This window comes from Bos taurus, chromosome 11 (assembly GCF_002263795.3).
Source record: "Bos taurus isolate L1 Dominette 01449 registration number 42190680 breed Hereford chromosome 11, ARS-UCD2.0, whole genome shotgun sequence".
Lineage (NCBI taxonomy): Eukaryota > Metazoa > Chordata > Mammalia > Artiodactyla > Bovidae > Bos > Bos taurus.
In genome coordinates this window covers 61,705,421-61,729,819 of record NC_037338.1, presented here as the reverse complement: position 1 = coordinate 61,729,819, position 24,399 = coordinate 61,705,421, and the positions used below count along the sequence as shown (strand labels likewise).

General features: G+C 37.0%; 1 protein-coding gene across 4 annotated transcripts in view; it reads left to right on the top strand.

The window, feature by feature from the left end:
* Window positions 1-10,657, top strand: part of WDPCP (WD repeat containing planar cell polarity effector) — a 304,438-nt gene extending 293,781 nt beyond the window's left edge. For 3 of the 4 annotated variants that reach the window (XM_005212781.5, XM_059891308.1, XM_059891305.1), the window contains one exon: window positions 5,363-10,657. In XM_005212781.5, the coding sequence (XP_005212838.1) occupies window positions 5,363-5,400 (38 nt within the window). In that variant the 3' untranslated portion in view covers window positions 5,401-10,657. The remainder of the gene's footprint in view (window positions 1-5,362) is intronic. The other variant, NM_001206786.1, reaches the window with a different exon arrangement.
* The last annotated feature ends 13,742 nt before the right edge of the window (window positions 10,658-24,399 follow it).

Genomic DNA, 24,399 nt, shown 5'->3' with positions numbered 1-24,399 from the left:
TGTCAGCCAAGTGTCCACATATCAAAGATAAGACCTGTAACTGTTCCTAATTGTACAGCTCCCAGAAATGAATTTTTAACTTTCATGAATCCTTCTCCAGATGGATATGAGAGAGAGTAAGGTCCATATGCTGGGTAATTTATTGCTTGTCTTTGAACCTATATAGCACTATTGTTCAATAGTGAAGTGAAGTGAAGTGCAGTCGCTCAGTCGTGTGCAACTCTTTGCGACCCTGTGGACTGTAGCCCACCAGGCTCCTCAGTCCATGGGATTCTCCAGGCAAGAGTACTGGAGTGGGTTGCCATTTCCTTCTCCAGGGGATCTTCCCAACCCAGGGATCCAACCCAAGTCTCCTGCATTGCAGACAGATGCTTTAACCTCTGAGCCACGAGGGAAGCCCAGCCACATACTTATTAACCTTAACTTTTCTACATGTTAAAAGTACATCTCAAATTACGCGTTAAATTTTCATCAGAAATACTTTATCTGTATTTAGAGTTCATAGTTTTCAGTTGAAGAAGTAATTTCAGGTACCCAAGTTGGTCCATACATTCTTAAAAAGTTTTCACAATTACTGACGATCAGTTTTTAAATTTAAAATTTTTAAATAGATGAAATTTAAAAATTAGTTCCTCGGTCATACTAGCTATGTTTCAAGAGTTCAGTAGCCACCCATAGTAGTAGTTCCCATACTGGACAGTGCAACTATAAAGCATCAGCACCTCAAAAGTCTTGAAGACCCTTGAGCCTTAACACTGTGCCAGTGTGATGTGTGGAATCAAATGATTTATTTAACTCTTCAGTGCTTTAGTTTTCTGAGACAACAGTAATCTTAGAGGAATAAGCAATTAATAATTCAACTATTTAATCACAGACATTCTAATGGTTGCTATAATCATTAAATCACTCACATGATAGAGCAGCTGCCATTTGTGGCATGTCAGGTTATTTTAAAACCAACTCATCAAGCAAGCAGTAGCTCATTTTGAAGAAGAGCTTAACCTTGTTAGATGTTAGTAGCTAAAAATGCTAAGCATTTATAGAATTTCTTTAAAGGACTTTACAAGATTAATTATAATTAATCTTATAATAATGTATTGTTCCTGTTAGTGAATTCCTGAGGTTAAAGAAGGCCTTTCTGTACAACAAAAATGTTCAGCAATCAATTTGTCATATATTCTATACTACAGTGTATATAAATTCAAGTCTTAATATCTCACTCCTAAGAGATGAACAAGAAAAAATGTTCACCTTAAGTAACTTTTCTGATCCAGACTACAATAAACTAATCTCAACACAGAAAAAGTCCTTTTGTAACATTCATCACTTGTGTACTGTCTGTGAAACAAGTACAGCTTTCTTGATTATATGAAAAAGATTTTAAAATCCCATTTTTATGGTACTTAACCTCTAAACTGCCATCAGAACCATAACAACACCATCCATTTTCATGCGCCTTCCCATTTTCTAAACACTTATCTGCATCATTTTATCTTAGCAACCCTAAAAGATACACAAGACAGATGTTTTGTTAATTTTTTGAATGAAATTTGAATGAAATTCAATTGAATTCAATGAATTCAATTTTGAATGAAATTTTGAATGCAATTCAGAGAGGCTGAGTGCCTTGCATACATATTACATAGTGATCCATGCAACAGCTAGAGCCAGAATTCAGGTCTTATAATTTTAGCCACTGTTTATCAAGTGCATACTTTTAGCTGGTGAGTATGTTGAACACTGCATTACCTCACAGTAATCTTATATCTGTTTTACAGATGAAGAAAGTATGATGCACAAAGATTGTTACATATAAGTCCTTTCTGAAAGCATGTGTTCTTCTCTACTGTGCTGAGTCCAGAAATGAACTATTATCAAAGCAGGAGAATAAAGGAACTAATCTTCATCAAAAACAAAAATTACTATAGACTAGCACACATTACTTGCCCAACATAGTGCTATGCTTGGCAATTACCATCATGTTTCATATTCATAACAACCAAACAACCGTTAAGAGTTAAGTATTAGTTTTCCCATTTGTAAGTAAGGACAGAGACTCAAAGTGACAGAAGCAGAATTTAAAACCATTCCTGTTTGACTCCGAATCTTATACTCTGAACCACTCTGTCATTCTGCTTCTGAATTGCTAGTTCACTGTAATCTCCCATATATTTCTTATTGCCTAATGTTACTTATTTTTTGAGTTGTTTTGTCTTTTGTGGGGTGGGGGGCTGTCATTAAAAAAAAAGATAGTGAGGTTTACTTTGTCATCTTTGTTTACTGAATTATCCTAACAATGCCAAAAGTGAGTACTTGTACCATTTTCATAGCATTATGCAGTAAAGTAGCTTTGATCAGTGTGTCATACAATCTCTATAATAACTTTGAGCAATGAGCTGGCAGATTATAGTACTACTATGGAACTGAGTTTCTCTACCTTAGACTTTGAGCTCTAAACAGTTGCTTCACCTGTTCAGTGGTAAGCATCAGCAATTTCTCCAAAGTTAAAGGAAATTGACTTGTTTGTTAAGTGTTTTGATTTAAAGTTGTATTTATAATAACAAAATATGAGATATGAGACTAAGCATTATTACAGTAAAATTTCTTACAGTATAGCTAAATAATTTACATTAACAGAGGCCATGAAGTGTGGGTGAGGAGTGATTTCTTAAGTCAAAAAACTTTTTTCTTATGGACTTCTCATTTCACATTGCCTTAATAATCAGAAACACAAGTATTTAGATCTTCTTAACACTTTTTCATGACAAATGGTTTGTTAACCTGAGCACGATAAATACTTCTGGGGCAAATTTTCTGTTAAAATTCAATTGGTTCTTTTTTATTTTCTGGCTAAATTCCACAGTTAGGTAGTTACTGTGTTCCTGGTAATAATGCCTCTAAGAAGGAAGTAAAACAAGTTTGTGCATATACATACATATTGCACGGTCAAAAGTGAAGACAAAATGTGAAAGAGAAGCATGTTGTTTCTAGTAAAACTCATTCCTTATCTAGAATTAGTTGTACTCATAAATATAGGTACTGTAAGTAAAGATGGCTGTTTCATTTTTTATAAAATTTATAGTTTTTCAAGCTAATAGTCTGGATATTTGGAATGTATTCATTTAAGCAGAAGAAATAGCTGGCAAATGTTTTATGTCAGGTGGTATGCATGCTGTTTATAACCTTTCTTCTCTTTATTCAGTGTAAGGTAACTAGATGTGACAGCGTATGACATATCACAGAGATGACTCAGTCAGGAACTGCAAGAAGTGAGAAAAACAGTACCTTTTAAAAGGGCCTAAATAAATAGTACTTAAAGATCTGTAGAGTGTAGTATAGTCTTTTTTTTTTTTTTTTTAACCCTGTTATCTATCAAAAAGAATTGAGTTCAACTGCTTAAATGTTGAGGAAAGTCTTTTACTCAGAGGAAAGTGAACTAGGGTAATGTGCCCTGCCAATTCAGGTTGGGGAGGAATCTCTTGTTTCCCTTAAAATTAGGAGTGCCTACCGGCAGACATATCTTGTTTGTTTAGAGTTTATATATCTATTTGTTGACCAAAAATTCAATGATAACGTTTCCATCACCTACTTTTCCTTTTTGTCTGAAGCCTTTGCAATTATTTAGCTTTCATTACGAATTCCTGTCCCAAAGCATGGGATTTCAACAAAGAACATGGTTAGATCACAAGGCTTGCTTTTAAAGGGCTGAATTTTTTTTTCTGTCATAGGAAAACAACTGTGTACATTAGTGAATGGTAAAGTATGACATACACTTGGAGAAATATATATACTGTAAGTGTTCAACTCAGTAAACACACCCATATTACAGCCAGATAATGAAACTGAACTTCACAACACCCTAACAAATCTCCCTTGCCCCACCTTCTCAAACCTCCAAAGGATAAACATTTCTGACTTCTAATACTACAAGTCAGTTTTAACTGATCTTGTATGAAAGTCGTCTGTCCTTCTCTAGAAATATTAATAGGTTCACTCATAAATGTATGTACTTTAGTAATGTATGTTGATGACTAGTAGGGTCTTTTGGGGCAGGGTTGGGGTCTGACTTATTTCACTTAACATTACTTTTATGAAATGCACCCATATTATGTATATTATTCCATTGTATATAGCAATATATAACACAATGTATTTATTCATTTTGTCAATGATGGGTATTTCAGTTGTTTCCAGTTTGGGGCTCTTATAGTCTTCAACCAGAAATGGATGAATATACCCATCCATTTCTATATATATTCAACTTCAATAGATACCTCAACAGATTTCTTCATAGTAGTTGAAGCAATTTATATTTTTGTCATCAGTACATGAGAACTACAATTTAGTCTCATCTTTGCCAACAGTTGTTAGCCCTTGCCATCATCTTAACTCAATCTGAAGGGTGTATACTGCTATTATAGATGTAGTTTGTATTTCTTTGATGACTTCTGAAACTGAGCATCTAGTTATATGTTTTTGGCAGTCTGATTATGTTTTGTAAAGTTCTTTTTCTCTTGTTTTTTCAGTTCTTTATATACTCCTGATATTTAACTGCAAATATTTTCTACTACTTAAGTTCCCTTTTTTTGCTTTTCTAATATTATATTTTGATGAGAAGTTTTTAATAGTAATGTACTGCAGTTTCTCATTTTTTCTCATTATGTTGATTAAATTTTGTGCCCTGTTTTAAAAAGTTTGTAATACTCCAAGTTATTGAAGAGATATAGTATGTTTTAAGAACTTTGTCTTACCTTTTATACTTCGATCTATAATCCATATAAAATTGATTTTTGTATACATTGGGGGGAAGGGTTTTAAAAATGTGTGTTTTAACCACATGGATATCCACAAGAACCAGCACCAATTACTTAAAAGATTATCCTCTCTCTATTGCTCTGCAGTGTCACGTTTGTTTTAAATCAGGTAATTCCACTGAATCTATCATCATTGTTTCAAGTACTATAGAGTTATAAAAGGTCTGGGTTTCTAGTTATGTGAGTCTTTTTGGTTCGTTTTGTTCAGAATTGCCTATTCTTGGCCCTTTGCACTTTCATTTCCATTTTACAAACAACTATCAACACAGAAAGCACTGTTAGGGCTTTAATTGGGTCTGCATTCAATCTGTAAAATCGATTTAAAAGGAAATGACATCTGTAGAACATTGAATCTTCCATATATCTTTCCATTTATTCCTTTACTTTTTATGAATATTTCATAATTTTCAATGCAGAAATTCTTAATTTCTAAATATTGAGGATATTTATGCTATTATAAGTAGTATATTTTGAGTTTCATTTTCTGTATGCTTTCATAAATAAATTTTGTGTCTTTGTCTTATATGCACTGATTTCTTTTTAAAAAGGAGACTGGAGCAGATATGTGGAACAGAAGCACCATTGAGAAAGAAATAAGAGTGGCTCCTGAGGTTACTTAAGAGATACTACAAACCAACAACAATAAAACAAAACTAATAACCAAATTATAGTGGTCCTTGTGTACTAATGGTCTATAGCTGGACGATCTGTAAACTGGTTTTTATCCTCTACCTATTCTCTTGTTTTTCATTTGTATGATATTATCTCTTAGCATTGCCAGTTATTTTTACTGAATTCTAATTACTGAATTCAAAAAATTATACATGTATCAATGGTGTTATATTCCTCCAGAGAAGATTTTCCTTTTCCTGTGCTGGGCAAGAATGAGGGATGAAAACTTAAATCCAATCAGTAACTGTGCTAAATTGATGCTGGGTTGTAATTTTAGTAAAATTCAGCCTACCTCTGACCTTCCTCTATACCTACGTGTGTGTGTGTGTGTATGTATACATACATATACAAAGACATATAATCATATGTATTGTGTATGATACAATTTGTGGCAAGTGAAAAAGATAAAAAATTTTATCCAGATTTTTATTTCTTATCAGATGGAATTCTGGTGTGAAGCAAACTCTTCCACCCTACTTAGTATTGTCTTATCTTTAAATCTTGAATTTTATTGGATATTAGTGTACTTACAATATTGTGTTAATTTCAGGTATACAGCAAAGTGATTCAGTTATACATATATTCCATTTTTTCAGATTCTTTTCCCATATAGGTTACTATAGAATATTAAGTACAGTTCCACATGCTATACAGTAGATCCTGGTTATATGTTTCCCAAGATCCTAGTTTATCCCTCCCCACAACTTTTTCCTTTGGTAGCCATAAGTTTGTTTTTGAAATCTGTATGAGTCTGGTTTTCTTTCTTTTTTTTTGAAAATCAGCTCATTTACATCTTTTTTTAAAATTAAATTGTACATATGAGTGATAATATGATATTTGTCTCTGACTTGACTTCACTTTGTATAATAATTTCTAGGTCCACCTATGTTCCTGCAAATGACATTATTTCATTCTTTTTTATGGCTGAGTAGTATTACATTGTGGAGAAGGCAATGGCACCCCACTCCAGTACTCTTGCCTGGAAAATCCCATGGACAGAGGAGCCTGGTAGGCTGCAGTCCATGGGGTCGCTAAGAGTTGGACACGACTGAGTGACTTCACTTTCAGTTTTCACTTTCCTGCATTGGAGAAGGAAATGGCAACCCACTCCAGTGTTCTTGCCTGGAGAATCCCAGGGACGAGGGAGCTTGGTGGGCTACCGTCTATGGGGTCACACAGAGTCGGACACGACTGAAGTGACTTAGCGTAGCATAGTATTACATTGATATTTTTACTAATTTTTCCTTAGCCATTCCTCTACCTATGGACATTTAGAGTACTTCCATGTCTTGGCTGTTGTAAACAGTGATTCAGTGAACACTGGGGTGCATGCATCTTTTCAAATTATAGTTTTCTCTGGATATATGTATGCCTAGGAATGGGATTCTTGGATCATAGAGTAGTTCTATTTAGTTTTTTAGGGAACCACCATAGTGTTTGTACCAATTTACATTCCCACTAACAGTGTAGGTGGGTTCAGTTTTCTGCACACCCTCTTCAGCATTTGTTTCTAGACTTTTTCATGATGGCCATTCTAACCAGTATGAGGTGATGATACCTCATTGCAATTCAGATTTGCACTTCTCTAATAATTAGTGACATTGAGCGTCTTTTCATCTACTTTTTGGCCATTTCTTTGGAAAAATGTCTATTTAGATCTTTTGCCCATTTTTTGATTGTTTATCCCCCCCCCCTTTTTTTTTGACATACAGCTAGCTGCATGAGCTATTTGTATATTTTGGAGATTAATCCTTCTTGGTCACTTCATTTACAAATGTCTTCTCCCATGCTCTGAGTTGTCTTTGCATTTTATTGATGGTTTCCTTTGCTGTGCAAAGCTCTTAAGTTTAATTACATCTTAGTTTTTGATAATTACAAAAATAATAACCATTTATCTTTGTTTTATTTTCATTGGTCTAGGAGGTGGATTCAAAAAGATATTGCAGCAGTTTATGTCAAACAGTGTTCTGTTGTTTTCCTTTAAGAGTTGTATAGTTTCTGGCCCTACATTTAGGTCTTTGATCCATTTTGAGTTTTTTTGTGTGTGGTGCATACACAAAATTCTCATTTCACCCTTTTACATTTAGCTGCCCAGTTTTCCCAGCACTGTTTGTTGTAGAGACTATCTTTCCTCCATTGTATAGTCTTCTCTGTTGTACACTAGTTGACCACAGGTTCATAGGTTTATTTCTGGGCTTTCTCTCCTGTTCCATTGATCTATTATATAATTTTGTGCCAGTACCATACTCTTTCGATGACCATAGCTTTGTCTGGTGCCAGGAAGCCTGATTCCTCTAGCTCTGTTTTTCTTTCTCAGGATTTTTTTTGGCTATTTGGGTCTTTTCTGTATCCATATGAATTTCAAGATTTTTTGTTCTAGTTCTGTGAAAAATGCCATTGGTAATTTGATAGCAATTGCACTGAATCTTTAGATTGCCTTGGGTAGTATTAGAAGTATTGATTCTTCTAAGAACATGGTTTATCTCTCCATCTGTTAGTATCATCTTTGATTTCTTTCTTCAGTGTCTTCTAGTTTTTCACAGTACAATTTTTTTGTCTCCCTAGGTAGTTTTATTCCTAGGGATTTTATTCTTTTTTGATGTGTTGGCAAATGGGATTATTTCCTTAATTTCTCTTCTGAATCTTTCATTGCTAGTATATAGAAATGCAATAGATTTTTGTGTGTTAATTTTGTAACCTGCAACTTTACCAAGTTCAGTGATAAACTCTAGTAGTTTTCTGGTAACATCTTTAGGGTTTTCTATATACAGTATCATTTCAGCTACAAACAGTGACAATTTTACTTCTTATCTTCCCATTTGGATTCTTTTTTTTCTCTGATTGCCATGACTAGGACTTTCAAAACTACGTTGAATCAAAGGGGCAAGCATGGACATCCTTCTCTTGTTCCGAGGAAATGCTTTTAGTTTTTCAATATTGAGAATGATGTTACTGTGGGTTTGTCACATATGGACTCTATTATTTTGAGGTAGGTTCCCTCTATGACCACTTTCTGGAGTTTCCAGCTCACTTATTCACTTCCACCTCATTTTTTTTTTTTCTGCTATTGATTCTAAATATGACAAACCCATAACTTATATCATACTCAACACTTAGCGGGAAGCTTAACACTTTTCCTCTTAGATGAGTAACAAGACTTTGAATCAATAGAGTATTAGCTGTTTTAACAAGAGCAATTAAGGAAGAAAAATAAAAGACATTTAAGTCAAAAAGGAAGACGAAAAGCTGTCACTATTTTCAGATAATATATACAGAAAACCCTAAAGACTCCCCACAAAGAACTATTAAACAAATTTAGTACACTCTCAGGATACAAAATCAATTTTCAAAAATCTGTTGCATTTCTATACACTAATATTGAATTATCACAGAATGAAAAATTAAGAGAACAATCCTATTTTCAAATGCACAAAAAAGAATAGGAATAAATTTAGCCAATAAAGTCAATGACCTGAACACTGAAAACTAAAAATTGAAAAGAAATTGAAGAAGACACAGTAAGTGGAAAGATAAATCGTGTTCATGGATTGGAAGAATATTGTTCAAATTTGCATACTACCAAAAGCAACCTACAGATTCAATGCAATCCCCATCAAAATTCCAATGGCATTTTTCACAGAAATCAAACCAACAATCTTAATTTGTATGGAAATACAAAAGACCCAAAACAGCTAAAACAGTCTTGGGGAAGAACAACAAAGCTGTAACATCAAGCTTCCTCATTACTGTAGTAATCAAAACACAGTGTGGTACAGGCATTAAAATAGACACAGAGACCCATAAAACAGAATGGAGGGTCCAGAAATAAATCCATGTAAATATAGTCAACTAATTTACAACAAAGGAGCCAAGAATACTCAATGAGGACAGAACAGACTCTTTAATAAATGGCATTAGGACTGCACAACTATACAGCCATGTGCAAAAAATTACTGAACCACTCTCTTATATACAGCATACAAAAAATTAATTCAAGATGGATCAAAGACTTGAATATAAGATGTGAAGTCATGAAACTCCTAGAAGAAAAACATAGGAAAGCTCCTTGACATCAGTCTTGACAATGATATTTTGGATTTTACATCAAAAGTAAAAACTAGTAAGTGGGACTAACGCAAACTAACTGGGACCATTAACAAAATAAAAATGCAACCTACAGAGTGAGAGAAAATATTTGCAAATCATATTTCTGATAAGGGGTGAATATCCAAAATCTACATAAAGAACTCACACAACTAAACAGAAAAAAAAAAAAAATTGAACAATCCAGTTAAAATGGGCAGAGGATCTGAATAGACAGTTTTCCAAAGAAAACATACAGACTGACAAAAGGTACATGAAAAGATGCTCATAATTAAGGAAATGCAAATCAAAAAAACAATGAGATAGCACTTCACACCTGTGAAATGATTGTTCTTAAAAAGAAATAACTGTGTTTATGAGGATATGGGGAAAGGGACCTTTAACCTTTGGTGTGAGTGTAAACCGGTACAGCCACTATGGAAAACAGTATGAAATTCCTCAAAAAATTAAAACTGGAACTACCATATGATCAAGTAATTCTACTTTTAGGTCGTTTATTTGAAGGAAACAAAGACACTCAAAATGATACCTGCACATTCACATGCACTGAGAAGCAGTATTTGCAATAGCCAAAACATGGCAGGTATACAGGTATGCACATGCACGCACAATGTAATGTTGTTAAGCCATTAAATGAAAATGGAAATCTTGCCGTTAGTGATAACATGGAAGGATTTTGAGAGCATTATGCTAAGTGAAGTAAGTCAGAGAAATACAAAGACTGTATGATCTTACTATATGTGGAGTCTAAGAAAAACCCATGGATACAGAGAGCAGATCTGTAGTTACTAGAGGCAGAGGCTGGATGAAATGAATGAAGTTGCTGAAAAGGTACAAAGTTCTGGTTCTAAGATAATGTCCTGGTGAAGTAATATACATGGTGACTACACTTAACAGTACTGTATTGCATATTCAAAAGTTGCTACAAGAGTAAATACAAAAGTTCTCATCACAGGAAAAAGAACTGTAACTGTGTATAGTGATGGATGTTAACTAATCTTATTATATAATTTACACATATATATTTATGATGTATCATAATAAAAGTCATTATGTGTACACCTAAACTAGTACAGTGTCATATATCAATTATGTATCATTTTAAAAGAAAAAAAACAAAAAATGAAATTACATATGTAAGCCTTTCCATAGCAATAATTAAATGCCAGTGGTCTAAATACATCAATTTTAAAACAAATTTGTGGGAGATTAATAAATAGGAGGGGCTTCCCTCATAGCTCAGTTGGTAAAGAATCTGCCTGCAATGCAGGAGACCCAGGTTCGATTCCTGAGTCAGGAAGATCCCCTAGGGAAGGAAATGGCAACCCACTCCAGTATTCTTGCCTGGAAAATCCCATGGACAGAGGAGCATGGTGGGCTACAATCCACGGGGTCGCAAGAGTCAGACATGACTTAGCGACTAAACCACCAGCACCACCACCACCACTAAACCACCACCACCACCAATAAATAAGAGACTGGAATTGATACACTACTATATACAAGATAGTTAACTAATAAGGACCTACTGTTTAGCATAGGGAACTCTTCTCAATATTCTGTAGTGATCTGTATGGGAAAACAATCTAGAAAAGAGTAGCATGACGTTAGTCACTCAGTCGTGTCTGAGTCTATGGCTCCACAGACTAGCCTGCCAGCTCCTCTGTCCATGGAATTTTCCAGGCAAGAATACTGGAGTGGGCTGCCATTCCCTTCTCCAGTAGGAAAGAGTAGATATATGTAAAATTGATATACTTTGCTGTACAGCAGAAATGAATACAACACTGAAAATCAACTTTCAAAAAAAAGAGATTTGCAGAATGTTAAGAAAAAAATGGCCCAGTATATATGCTATTTACCAGAAACTCATTTGAGATACAGTGATACAGGTAGGCTGTGTGTAAAAGGATAGAAAAAAGCATACTGTCAAAACAATCAGAAGAAATCAGGACTAGCTCTATTAATGTCAGATAAAGTAGACTTCAAAGAAAAGAAAATTACCATGGACACAGAACATTACATAATCATAAAAGAGAAACACAGCAAGAAGACATACAAAGCCTAAAGATGTATGTGCTGAACAAGAGAGCTACCAAATAAGTGAAGCTAAATAAGGACAGAATTGAAAGAAGAATTAGACAAGCCCATGTTTCTCAAAGACATCAACACCCCTCTCTCAACAACTGGTAGAACAACTAGACAAATTCAGCAAAGACAGAGAAGAATTCAATAGCACCATCAAATACCTAACAACATCAGAATATATATATATACTTTTTCATTGCTTGTGAAATAAATACCAAGAGAGACCATATACTGAGTCAAAAAACAAATGTCAACAAATTTAAAACAACTGAGTTCTCTGGATCTTATGAAGTCAAAGTAGATATTGATAGTGTAGGAAAATAATCTAAATATAACAAGAAACCTCCAAACAGTTGGAAACTAAAAAGTACCCTTCTAAACAATCCATAAATCAAAAAAGGAAGTCTCAAAGGAAATTTTAAAATATACTGAACTGAGTAAAAATGAAATATGACATTGAAATTTGTGAGACATGTTAAAGAAATGCCAAAAGGCACATTTCTAGCATTAAGTGCTTCTATTACATTAAAAGTCTCAAATCAGTACTCTTAAGTTCTCACCTCAAGAAACTAGAAAAAGAGAAGCAAAATAAAGCTGAAGGAAGGATATAATAAGAAGAGCATAAGTCAATACAACTGAAAAGGGGAAAATAACAGAGAAAGATAGGGCTGGTTCTTTGATGAGGTCAATAAAATAAAATAAACTTCTAGCAAGGCTGATCAAAAAATAAGGGGAGAGAGAAGAAGACTTTCTGTTCTACTACCATTGGGAAGAAAAAAGAACTGTTGTTACTCTGCAAACATCAAAAGGATAATAAAGGAATACTATAAATAATTCTCCACGTCTACCAAAACTCCCAGTATGAAATGGACAATCTAAATGGTCTTATGAATTTATAATTTGAAAACTTCAGAAGTTTCTTTAGGCCTAGATGACTTTGTTGGAGAAGTCTATCAAAAGAATAAACACCAATTCAACACCATCTCTTTAAGAAAAAAGTAGAGAAGGGAACACTTTCCAACTCAGTTTATAAAGCCAGAATGACCCTGATACCAAAGCCATGGAAACACAGTACAAAAAAGAAAAGAGCAACTCAATATTATTCATGGAGATAAATGAAAAAATTTTAATAAAATATTAAACAATGCAATTCAGTAACATATAAAATTAATTCATATTATGAAGCGGAATATACCAGGCATAAATGACTGGTTTGGTATTTGAATGTAACCTACTCCATGAACAGACTAAAGAAGACAAATCACATGATCATATCAGTCAATGTAAAGAAAGCATCTGAGCAAATTCAACATTCAATCATGATGGAAAAAACTGAGAAAAACAGAAAAAGAGTGGGACTTCTCCAACTTGATATGGAGCATCTATGTTAGGCCTACAGTAAACATTGTAACTAATAATGAAAGACAATTTTTTTCCCCTAAGTTGGGAACATAGCAAAGATATTCACACACATCACTGTCATTCAGCAAAGTTCTTGAAGTTTTAGCCAGTGCAATAAGGCAAAAAGTGGGGGGAAAAAAAAAAGCATACAAACTGAAAAGAAGAATTAAAACTATCTCTATCTGCTGTTGACATGATGGTCTATATAGAAAATTGCAGGAATCTAAAAACAATAAAACCATTTAGAGCTAATAAATGATTTCAGAAAGGTTGCAGGATAAGAGATTTTGAAACTCAGCTGTATTTCCATAGAACTAATAATAAACACATAGATACCAAGATTTAAAATACAATACACATACAGTTGCTCAAGACAATCAAATATTTAGGTGTATATGTGACCAAAAAATGCAAGACTTTTCTGCTGAAAAATATAAAACACTTATGAAAAAACCAAAGATTTAAATCAATCTAGAAACATACCACATTCATGAATCGGAAGATTCACCAAAGAAAAGGCACCAGTTCTCTCCAAATTGTTATATAGATTTAAGTCAATTTCTGTCAGAATCCTAGGAAGTTTAATGCCAGATACAGATAAGATTATTGAAAATTTTATATGGAACAGTGGAATCACAATGGTGGAAGAGTACGTGGAACTGACTTACCCCCTCCACCCCACCATAAAACATCAAAAATACATCTACATGTGGAATGATATTCATGGAATACTAACTAGAAACTTGCACAACTCCTATATAACCAAAGCTGTATGAAAGATTTTCACATAACCAGGTATGATGGGGATAAAATCCCACTGGGTTGGGACCTGTGCCCATGGGAGGGATCTAAGGAAGAGGTCTGCATGGGCAGACCCACACCCTAGGGAGTGAGCAGATCAAGTCATAATCTAGGCATCCCAGTCCAGGAATCCTGTAGAGAAAAGAAAACCCCCTTTCCTGCTGCAAAAATCCCTAGGACACAGAGGCAGCCAAGATCTCAGGCAATGAATAGCACAGCCACCTTAATTCCTGCCGCCACAGAGCTTCAAATCCTAGCCCCAACTCCAAACTATAGCCTTGTGCTATATGAAAGTTGCTCAGTCACGTCCAACTCTGTACAACCCCATGGCTGTAGCCCGCCAGGCTCCTCTGTCCATAGGATTTCCCAGGCAAGAATACTAGAGTTAAAAGCTATTCCATTTTCCAGGGGAACTTTCCGACCCAGGGATCAAACCCAGGTCTCCTGCACTGCAGGCAGATTCTTTACCATCTGAGACAAAACAACAGAGAAAGGGACATGACCTTGGGTAACATCTGAATGGAACCCCAGATGCCAACACAGGTGGTACTTAGGTCCTCTGTGACCACACAGGCCTCCCTTGCTTCAGCATTAACCTCCTTTGGAGCACAGCACACATTTAAGGGCAACAGAGCCTGATCAAACCAAACCCTCAGGACTCCTATTAACTAATGGAGAGCAGACTCCACCCCTGTCAGAACAGCAGTAGCCACAGAGCAGAGATGAAGCCTCACTTCACACCCTGCATAACTGTAACCCCTATGAAGGGGATAACTGCCAGCATACCTGAAGAAAGATGTGGCTGGCATCCATACCAAAAACAGCCCTTTCACCAAAAACACTGGACACACACAGTCTACACAGAGATGCTCCCTCATAAAAACGCTCTTCAAGATCACAAGAGATAACTGTTTCCCCTAAGCTCATGGAAACAGAGAAAGTTAAATAAAAAGGCAAAGGAACTACTCCCAATTGAAAGAACAAGAGTAATCCCCTTGAAGAAGAATGAAACAGAGCTCACCAGTCTAGACCCTAAGTTCAAAAATGTGATAATAAAAATACTCAAAGAACTAAAGAAGCTTATTGATAGAAACACAGTTCACTATGACAAGGAACTAGAAACTACAAAGACTAACCAATCAAAAACAGACAGTTGCCCAAGATAAAAGTCTGTAGAGAAGCAACGAACAGCCAACTAAATGAAACAGAATAATTAATTGATATGGAAGATAGAATAATGGAAATCTACTAATTAGAAGACAGACAAAAGAAAAAATTGAAAACAACATACAACATCTATGAGATAATATAAAACATGCCAAGTTCCCCATAATAGGGGCTCCAGAAAGAGAAGACAGACAAAAGGGGATTGAAAGTGTATTTGAAGAAATTGTGTCTAAAAACTTCCCAAACCTAAAGAAGGAAAACATATCCAGATATAGAAAGCATGGAGAAACTCAAACATACCCACACCAAGACATAATTAAAATGGCATAAGTTGGATTACCACAAGATAGTGAAGAAGGATGTGAGCTCAACCTCTTCTTTAAAAGAAAATCACCAAAATCACAATCAACTGCTGAACAACTATCAACAAAAAAAAATTCTGGAACCTACACCTATGTCCAAAGACAAAGAGAAGGCCATAGTGAGACGGTAGGAGGGGCACAATGCAATACACTCAAATCCCATACACACCTGGTGAGCAACCCACAAACTGGAAAACAGGAATACCACAGAAGTTATCCCACAGGAGTGAAAGTTCTTAGCCCCATGTCAGGCTTCCTAGCCTTGGGGTCTGGGAGCAGGTAGAAGAGTCCCTAGAGAATCTAGCTTTGAAGGATAGTGGGGCTTCGACTGGAGGACTGATGGAAAAAGACTCTACCCTTGGAGGGCACACAAAAAATCTCATGTGCACCAGGGCCCAGAGGAAAAAAGCACTGACCTCTTAAGACACTGGACCAGACCAACGTGCTAGTATTGAAGGGTCTCTTGTGGAGGTGGGGGGCAGCTGGGGCACCATGGAGACAAGGATACAGGCACTAGCAATGCTGGGATGCTTGAGTCCTCCTGGAGGCTGTCATTTGCCCCACCAAACAGCCTGTAGGTTCGCAGGCCAGACAACCAACAGGGTAAGAACATACCCCACCCATCAGCACAGAAGCAATGTAAAAGTTTTGCTGAGCACAGCCCTGCCCATCAGAGAGGCACAAGACCCACCTCCACCCACCACCAGTCCTTCCTATCAGGAAGCTTACACAAGCCTCTTAGATAGCCTGATTCACCACAGGGCAGACAGGAGAAGCAAGAAAAGCTACAGTCCTGCAGCCTGTAGAACAGAAACCACAACCACAGAAAATTAGATAAAATTAAATGGCAAGCATGTATGTCCCAGACGAAGGAACAAAATAAAACCCTGGAAAAACAACTAAGTGAAGTAAAAATAGGCAACCTTCTGGAAAAAGAATTCAGAATAATGATTGTGAAGATGATCCAGGATCCTGGAAAACCAATGGGGACAAGGATCGAGAAGATGCATTAAAATGTTTAACATAGACCTAGAACTAAAAACCAAACAAGCAGAGATGAACAATAAAATAACAAATTAAAAATACACTGGAAGGAATCAATAGAATAAATTAGGCAGAGAACAGATAAGTGACATGAAGACAGAATAGTGGAAATCACTGCCACAGAATAAAGAATTGAATTAAGACAGTCTAAGAGACCTATGGGGCAACATTAAATGTTTATTATAGGGTCCCAGAAGGACAAGAGAGAGCGCGCAGGCCCGAGAAAATATTTGAAGAGATAATTGCTGAAAACTTCCCTAACATAGGAAAAGAAAGAGCCACCCAAGTCCAGGAAACACAGACAGTCCCAGGCAGGATAATCCCAAGGAGGAACATGATAAGACACATAGTAATCAAACAAAAAGACAAAAATAAAATATTAAATCAACAAGAGAAAACTGACAAATAACATACAAGGGAACTCCCATGAGTTATTCACTGATTTTTCAGCAGAAACTCTACAGGCTAAAAGGAAGTGGCACAACATATTTAAAGTGATAAAAAGGAAGAACCAACAACGAAAAATACTCTACTCGGCAAGGCTCTCATTCAGATTTGATGGAGAAATCAAAAGCTTCTCAGGTAAGAAAAAACTAAGAGCTGAACACCACCAGACCAGCTTTTCAACATATGCACTGTTGGTGGGAATGTAAATTGATATAGTTACTATGGAGATTTCTTAAAAAAGAAAAAAAAATTATGAATAAAACTACCATGAAATAAAGTGAAAGTCACTCAGTCATGTCCAAGTCTTTGCAACCCCATGAACTATATATACTCCATGGAATTCTCCATGGGTAGCCTTTCCCTTCTCCAGGGAATCTTCCCAACCCAGGGATTGAACCCAGGTCTCTCAGATGACACTGCCCTTATGGCAGAAAGTGAAGAAGAACTAAAGATCCTCTTGATAAAGGTGAAAGAGGAGAGTGAAAAAGTTGGCTTAAAGCTCAACATTCAGAAAACGAAGATCATGGCATCCAGTCCTACCACTTCATGGCAAACAGATGGGGAAAGAGTGGCTGACTTTATTTTGGGGGACTCCAAAATCACTGCAGATGGTGATTGCAGCCATGAAATTACAAGACGCTTACTTCTTGGAAGGAAAGTTATGACCAACCTACACAGCATATTAAAAAGCAGACATTACTTTGTCAACAAAGGTCCATCTCGTCAAGGCTATGGTTTTCCAGTAGTTGTGTATGGATGTGAGAGTTGGACTATAAAGAAAGCTGAGCACCAAAGAATTGATGCTTTTGAAGTGTGGTGTTGGAGAAGACTCTTGAGAGTCCCTTGAACTGCAAGGAGATGCAGCCAGTCCATCCTAGAGGAGATCAGTCCTGAGTGTTCATTGAAAGGACTGATGTTGAAGCTGAAACTCCAATACTTTGGCCACCTGATGTGAAGAGCTGACTCATTTGAAAAGACCCTGATGCTGGGAAAGATTGAAGGCAGGAGGAGAAGGGGATGACAGAGGATGAGATGGTTGAATGGCATCACCAACTCAATGGATATGAGTTTGAGTAAATTCCGCAAGTTGGTGATGGACAGGGAGGCCTGGCGTGCTGTGGTCCATGGGGTTGCAAAGAGTCAGACATGACTAAGCGACTGAACTGAACTGAACTGCTTTGCAGGCGGATTCTTTACCAGCTGAGCCACAAGGGAAGCCCAAGAACACTGGAGTGGGTAGCCTATCCCTTCTCCAGCAGATCTTCCTAAACCAGGAACAGAAGCAAGATCTCCTGTACTCAGGCAGATTCTTTACCAGCTGAGCTACCAGGGAATCCCAAAACTACCATATAAACCAGCAATCCCCCTACTAAGCATATACCCTGAGAAGACCATTCTAAAAGACACATGTAAACCAATGTTCATTGCACCACTGTCTACAATAGCCAGGACAGGGAAGCAACCTAGTTATCCATGACACATGAATGGATAGAGAAGTTGTGGTAGATATATACAATGGAATATTACTCAGCCATAAAAGGGAATGATTTGAGTCAGTTCTAGTGAGGTGGATGAACCTAGATCCAATTATAGAGTGAAATAAGTCAGAGAAAAGGAAAGGTACACCCAACTGAATGCAGAGTACCAGAGACTAGAAAAAGGAACAAGGCTTTCTTCAATGAACAATGCAAAGAAATAGAGGAAAACAGCAGAAGGGGAAAGACTAGAGATGTCTTGAAGAAAACTGGAGATATCAAAGGAAAATTTCATGCAAAGATGGGCACAATAAAGGACAGAAATGGTAAAGACCTAATAGAAGCAGAAGAGATCAAGAAGGGATGGCAAGAATACACAGAAGAACTGTACAAAAAAGATTTTCATGACCCAGATAACCATCACGATGTGGTCACTCACCTAGAGCCACATATCCTGGACTGTGAAATCAAGTGGGCCATAGGAAGCACTGCTGCCAAAAAAAGTACCTCCTAGTGGAGGTGATGGAATTCCAATAGAGCTATTTCAAATCCCAAAAGATGATGCCATTAAAGTGCTGCACTCAATATATCAGCAAATACAGAAACGCAGCAATGGCCACAGAACTGGAAAAGGTCAATCTTCATCCCAGTTCCCAAGAAGGATAGTGTAAAACTACTGGACAATTGCACTCACTTCCCATGCTAGTAAGGTTATGCTCAAAATCCTTCAAGCTAGGCTTCAACAGTACTTGAATTGAGAACATCCAGATAGACAAGCTGTATTTAGAAAAGGCAAAGGAACCAGAGGTCAAACTGCCAACATTCACTTGATCATAGAGAAAGCAAAGGAATTCCAAAAAACACATTTACTTCTGTTCTACTGACTACACAAAAGCCTTAGACTGTGTGAATCATAACAAATTGTGGAAAACAAAGAGATGGGAATACCAGATCATCTTACCTGTCTGCTGAGAAACCTGTATGTGGGTCAAGAAGCAACAGAAAATTATATGGAACAACTGACTGGTTCAAAATTGAGAAAGGAGTAATGTAAGGCTATATATTGTCATCCTGTTTATTTAACTTATATGCAGAGCACATCATGTGGAATGCCAGGCTGGATGAATTACACTCTGGAATCAAGATTTCAGGGAGAAATATCAACAACCTCAAATATGCAGATGATACCACTCTAATGGGAGAAAATGAAGACAAACTAAAGAGAGCCTCTTGATGAAGGTGAAAGAGGAGAATGAAAAAGCTGGCCTAAAATTCAACATTCAGAAAGCTTAAGATCATGGCATCCAGCCCCATCACTTCATGGTAAATAAAAGGGGAAAAGGGGGAAGCAGTGACAGATTTCCTCTTCTTGGGCTCTAAAATCATTGCAGATGGTGACTGCAGCCATGAAATTAGAAGATGACTGCATCTTGGAAGGAAAGCTATGACAAACTTAGTGTATTAAAAAGCAAAGACATCACTTTGCTGACAAAGGTCCATATAGTCAAAACTATGGTCTTTCACATAATCATATACAGATGTGAGAGCTGGACCATAAAGTAGGCAGAGCACCAAAGAACTGGTGCTTTTGAATGGTTGTGCTGAAGACTCTTGAGAGTCCCTTGGACAGTAATGAGATCAAACCAGTCAATCGTAAAGGAAATCAACCCTGAATATTCACTGGAAGGACTGATGCCTAAGCCAAAGCTCCAACACTCTGGCCACCTGATGTGAAGAGCTGACTCACTGGAAAAGACCCTGATGCTGCGAAAGATTGAAGGCAGAAGGAGAAGAGCGCAACAGAGGATGAAATGGTATCACCGATTCAATGGACATGAACTTGGGCAAACACCAAGAGATGGCGGGAGACAGGGAGGCCTGTCATGTTGCAGTCCATGCGGTTGCAAAGAGTTGGAAAATACTTGGCAACTGTACAACAACAAAGTCAGAAAGAGAAAAACAGATATTGTATATTAACAAATATATATGGAATCTAGAAAAATGGTACTGATGAACCTATTTGTATGGCAGCAATAGAGACGCAGACACAAAGAACAAACTTGGGGACACAGTGAAGGAAGGAGAGGATGAGATGAGCTCAGAGAATAGCACTGAAACATATATATTACTATATGTAAAATAGATAGCTAGTAGGAATTTGCTGTATGATGCAGGGAGCTCAACTCAGTGCTATGAAACAACCTAGAGGAGTGGGAGTGGTGGGGGGGGGGGTGGTGGCGGGGAGGAAGGTTGTATGTGAAAGTTGCTCAGTCATGTCTGACTCTTTGTGAACCCATGGACATATGTATGCTGCTGCTACTGCTGCTAAGTCACTTCAGTCGTGTCCGACTCTGTGTGACCCCACAGACGGCAGCCCACCAGGCTCCCCCGTCCCTGGGATTCTCCAGGCAGGAACACTGGAGTGGGTTGCCATTTCCTTCTCCAATGCAGGAAAGTGAAAACTGAAAGTGAAGACGCTAAGTCGTGTCCGATCCTTAGCGACCCCATGGACTGCAGCCTACCAGGCTCCTCCATCCATGGGATTTTCCAGGCAAGAGTACTGGAGTGGGTTGCCACTGCCTTCTCCGGACATATGTATACCTGTGGCTAATTCATGTTGATGTGCAGCAGAAACCAGCATAGAATTGTGAAGCAATTATTCTCCAATTAAAAATAAATTTTCAAAAAATCCCAACAAACAAAAGTCCAGGACCAGATGGCTTCACAAAAAGGACACTACATAATGATCAAGGGATCAATCCAAGAAGATATAACAATTGTAAATATATATGTACCCAACATAGTATTTTGAGGTTCTTCTAACAGTCATAAAGGGAGAAGTTGACAGTAACACAATAATAGTGGGGAGCTTTAATACTCCACTGATATCAATGGACCAATCATCCAGGCAGAAAAATCAATAAGGCAACAGAGATCCTAAATGACACAACAGAGCAGTTGAACTTCATTTATATCACAGGACATGATATCCAAATACACATTCTTGGATTTCAAGAATTAATATTGTTAAAAAGTCCATACTACCCAAGAAATCTATAGATTTAACCAATCCCTACCAAGACACTAATGTCCACAAGTCTGTTCTCTGTGTCTGCATCTCAACTACTGCCCTATAAATCAAAGTAAAAAATAATATTTATTATTTAATAAAGAATCCTGAAATTTATAGGAAAGCACAAAAGACCTCAAATTGAAAAAGCATCCTGAGGAGGAAAAAAGGTAGAAGCATAGTCCATCTAGACTTTAGACTATACTACAAAGCTACAGTAATCAAAACAGCATGGCACTGGGACAAACAGAGACATCTGGCTCAGTGGAATAGAATAGAGAACCCCAAAATAAACCCACATATGGTCAATTAATCTACAACAAAAGAGGCAAGAATATACAATGGAGAAAAGACATTCTCCTCAACAAGCAGTGTTAGGAAGCCTTGATAGCTACATATTAGGTTGGTGCAAACATAATTGTGGTTTTTGCACTGTTCAAATTTTCTCTTTGATATTGGAATATATTCTTAATAAATGTGGTTATATTATATATCATGTTAATGCTCATTTCTCACTCTATGCCTTTTGCAAATGATCATTTTGCAAAAGTATATATACTACAGTGGGCAAGAATCCCTTAGAAAAAATAAAGTAGCCCTCATAGTCAACAAGAGTCCAAAATGCAGTAAGTGGGTACAATCTCAAAAATGACAGAATGATCTCTGTTCATTTCCAAGGCAAACCATTCAATATCACAGTAATCCAAGTCTATGCCACTACCACTAATGCCAAAGAAAATGAAGTTGAATGGTACTGTGAAGATCTAAAAGACCTTCTAGAACACCAAAAAAAAAAAAAAGTTGTCCTTTTCATCTTAGGGGACTGGAATGCAAAAGTAGGAAATCAACAGATACCTGGAGTAACAGGCAAGTTTGGTCTTGGAACAAAATGAAGCAGTGTAGAGGCTAACAGAATTCTGCCAAGAGAATGCACTGGTCATAGCAAACACCCTCTTCCAACAAAGAAATGACTCTACAAAATAGAGTACTGACCAGTACTCTGGTCAGTACAATTAGTACTTCCAACAAAGAAATGACTCTACAAATAGAGTACTGACCAGTACTCTGGTCAGTACAATTCAGTACTGACCAGATAGATGGTCAGTACTGAAATCAGATTGATTGTATTCTTTGTAGCCAAAAATGCAGGCTCTATACAGTCAGCAAAAATAAGACCAGGAGTTTACTGTGGCTCAGATCATGGACTCCTACTACAAAATTCAGACTTAAATTGAAGAAAGTAGGGATAACCATTAGACCATTCAGGTATGACCTGAATCAAATTCCTTACGATTATACAGAAGAAGTGACAAATAGATTCAAAGGATTAGATCTGATAGAGTGCCTGAAGAACTATGGATAGAGGTTCATAACACTGTACAGGAGGCAACGACCAAAACCATCCCAAGAAAAAGAAATGCAACAAGCTAAGATGGTTTTCTGAGGAGGCCTTACAAATAGCTGAGAGAAGAGAAGTGAAATGCAAAGGAGAAAACGAAAGATATACCCATCTGAATGCAGAGTTCCAAAGAATAGTAAGGAGAGATAAGAAAGCCTTAAGTGAACAATGCATAGAAATAGAAGAAAACAATAGAATGGGAAAGACTAGAGATCTCTTCAAGAAAATTAGATACCAAGGGAACATTTCATGAAAGATGGGCACAATAAAGGACAGAAACAGTATGGGCCTAACAAAAACAAAAGATATTAAGAACAGGTGTCAGGAATCCTCAGGAGAATTGTACAAAAAAGGTCTTAATGACCTGGGTAACCACGATGGTGTGATCACTCACCTAGAGCCAGACATCCTGGAGTATGAAGGATGGGCCTTAAGAAGCATTACTATGAACAAAGCAAGCTAACTGAGTTAATTAAAACCCTAAAAGATGATGCTATACTCAACTTGCCAGCAAATTTAGAAAATGCAGCAGTGGCCACAGGACTTGAAAGGTCAGTTTTCATTTCAATCCTAAAGAAGAGCATTGCCAAAGAATGCTCAAATATCACACAACAGCGCTCATGTCATGCTAGCAAGGTAATGCTCAAAATTCTTCAACCTAGGTTTCAACGCTATCTGAACCAAGAACTTTCAGATGTACAAGCTGGGTTTAGAAAAGGCAGAGAAACCAGAAATCAAACTGCTAATATCCGATGGATCATAGAAAAAGGTAGAGAATTTCAGAAAAACATCTGCTTCACTGACTATGTTAAAGCCTTTGTGTACATCAGTCACAACACACTGTGGAAAATTCTTCAAGAGATGAGAATACCACATCACCTTACCTGCCTCCTAAGAAACCTGTATGCCAGTCAAGAAGCAACAGTTGGAACTGGACATGGAACAACAGACTGGTTCAAAATTGTGAAAGGAGTACGTCAAGGCTGTATATTGCCACCCTTCTCATTTAATTTATATGCAGAGTACATCATGTGAATGAAGAGTTGGATGAAACTTAAGCTGGAATCAAGAATGCCGGGAGAAAAATCAATCACCTCAGATATGCAGATGACACCACCCTAATGACAGAAAGTGAAGACAAATTAAATAGCCTCTTGATGAAGGTGAAAGAGGAGAATGAAAAAGCTGGCCTAAAACTCAACAGTCAAGAAACTAAGTTCATATATCCAGTCCTATCACTTCATGGTAAACAGATGGGAAAAAAGTGGAAATAGTGACTGATTTTATTTTCTTGGGGTCCAAAATCATTGCAGATGGTGAGTGTAGCCATGAAATTAAAATATGCTTGCTGGGGGGCAGTCCTAAGATGGCGGAGGAATAGGACGGGGAGACCACTTTCTCTCCCACAAATTCATCAAAAGTACATTTAAACTCTGAGTAAATTCCACAAAACAACTTCTGAATGCCGGCAGAGGACATCAGGCACCCAGAAAAGCAGCCCATTGTCTTCGAAAGGAGGTAGGAAAAAGTACAGAAAACAAAAAAAGAGACAAAAGAG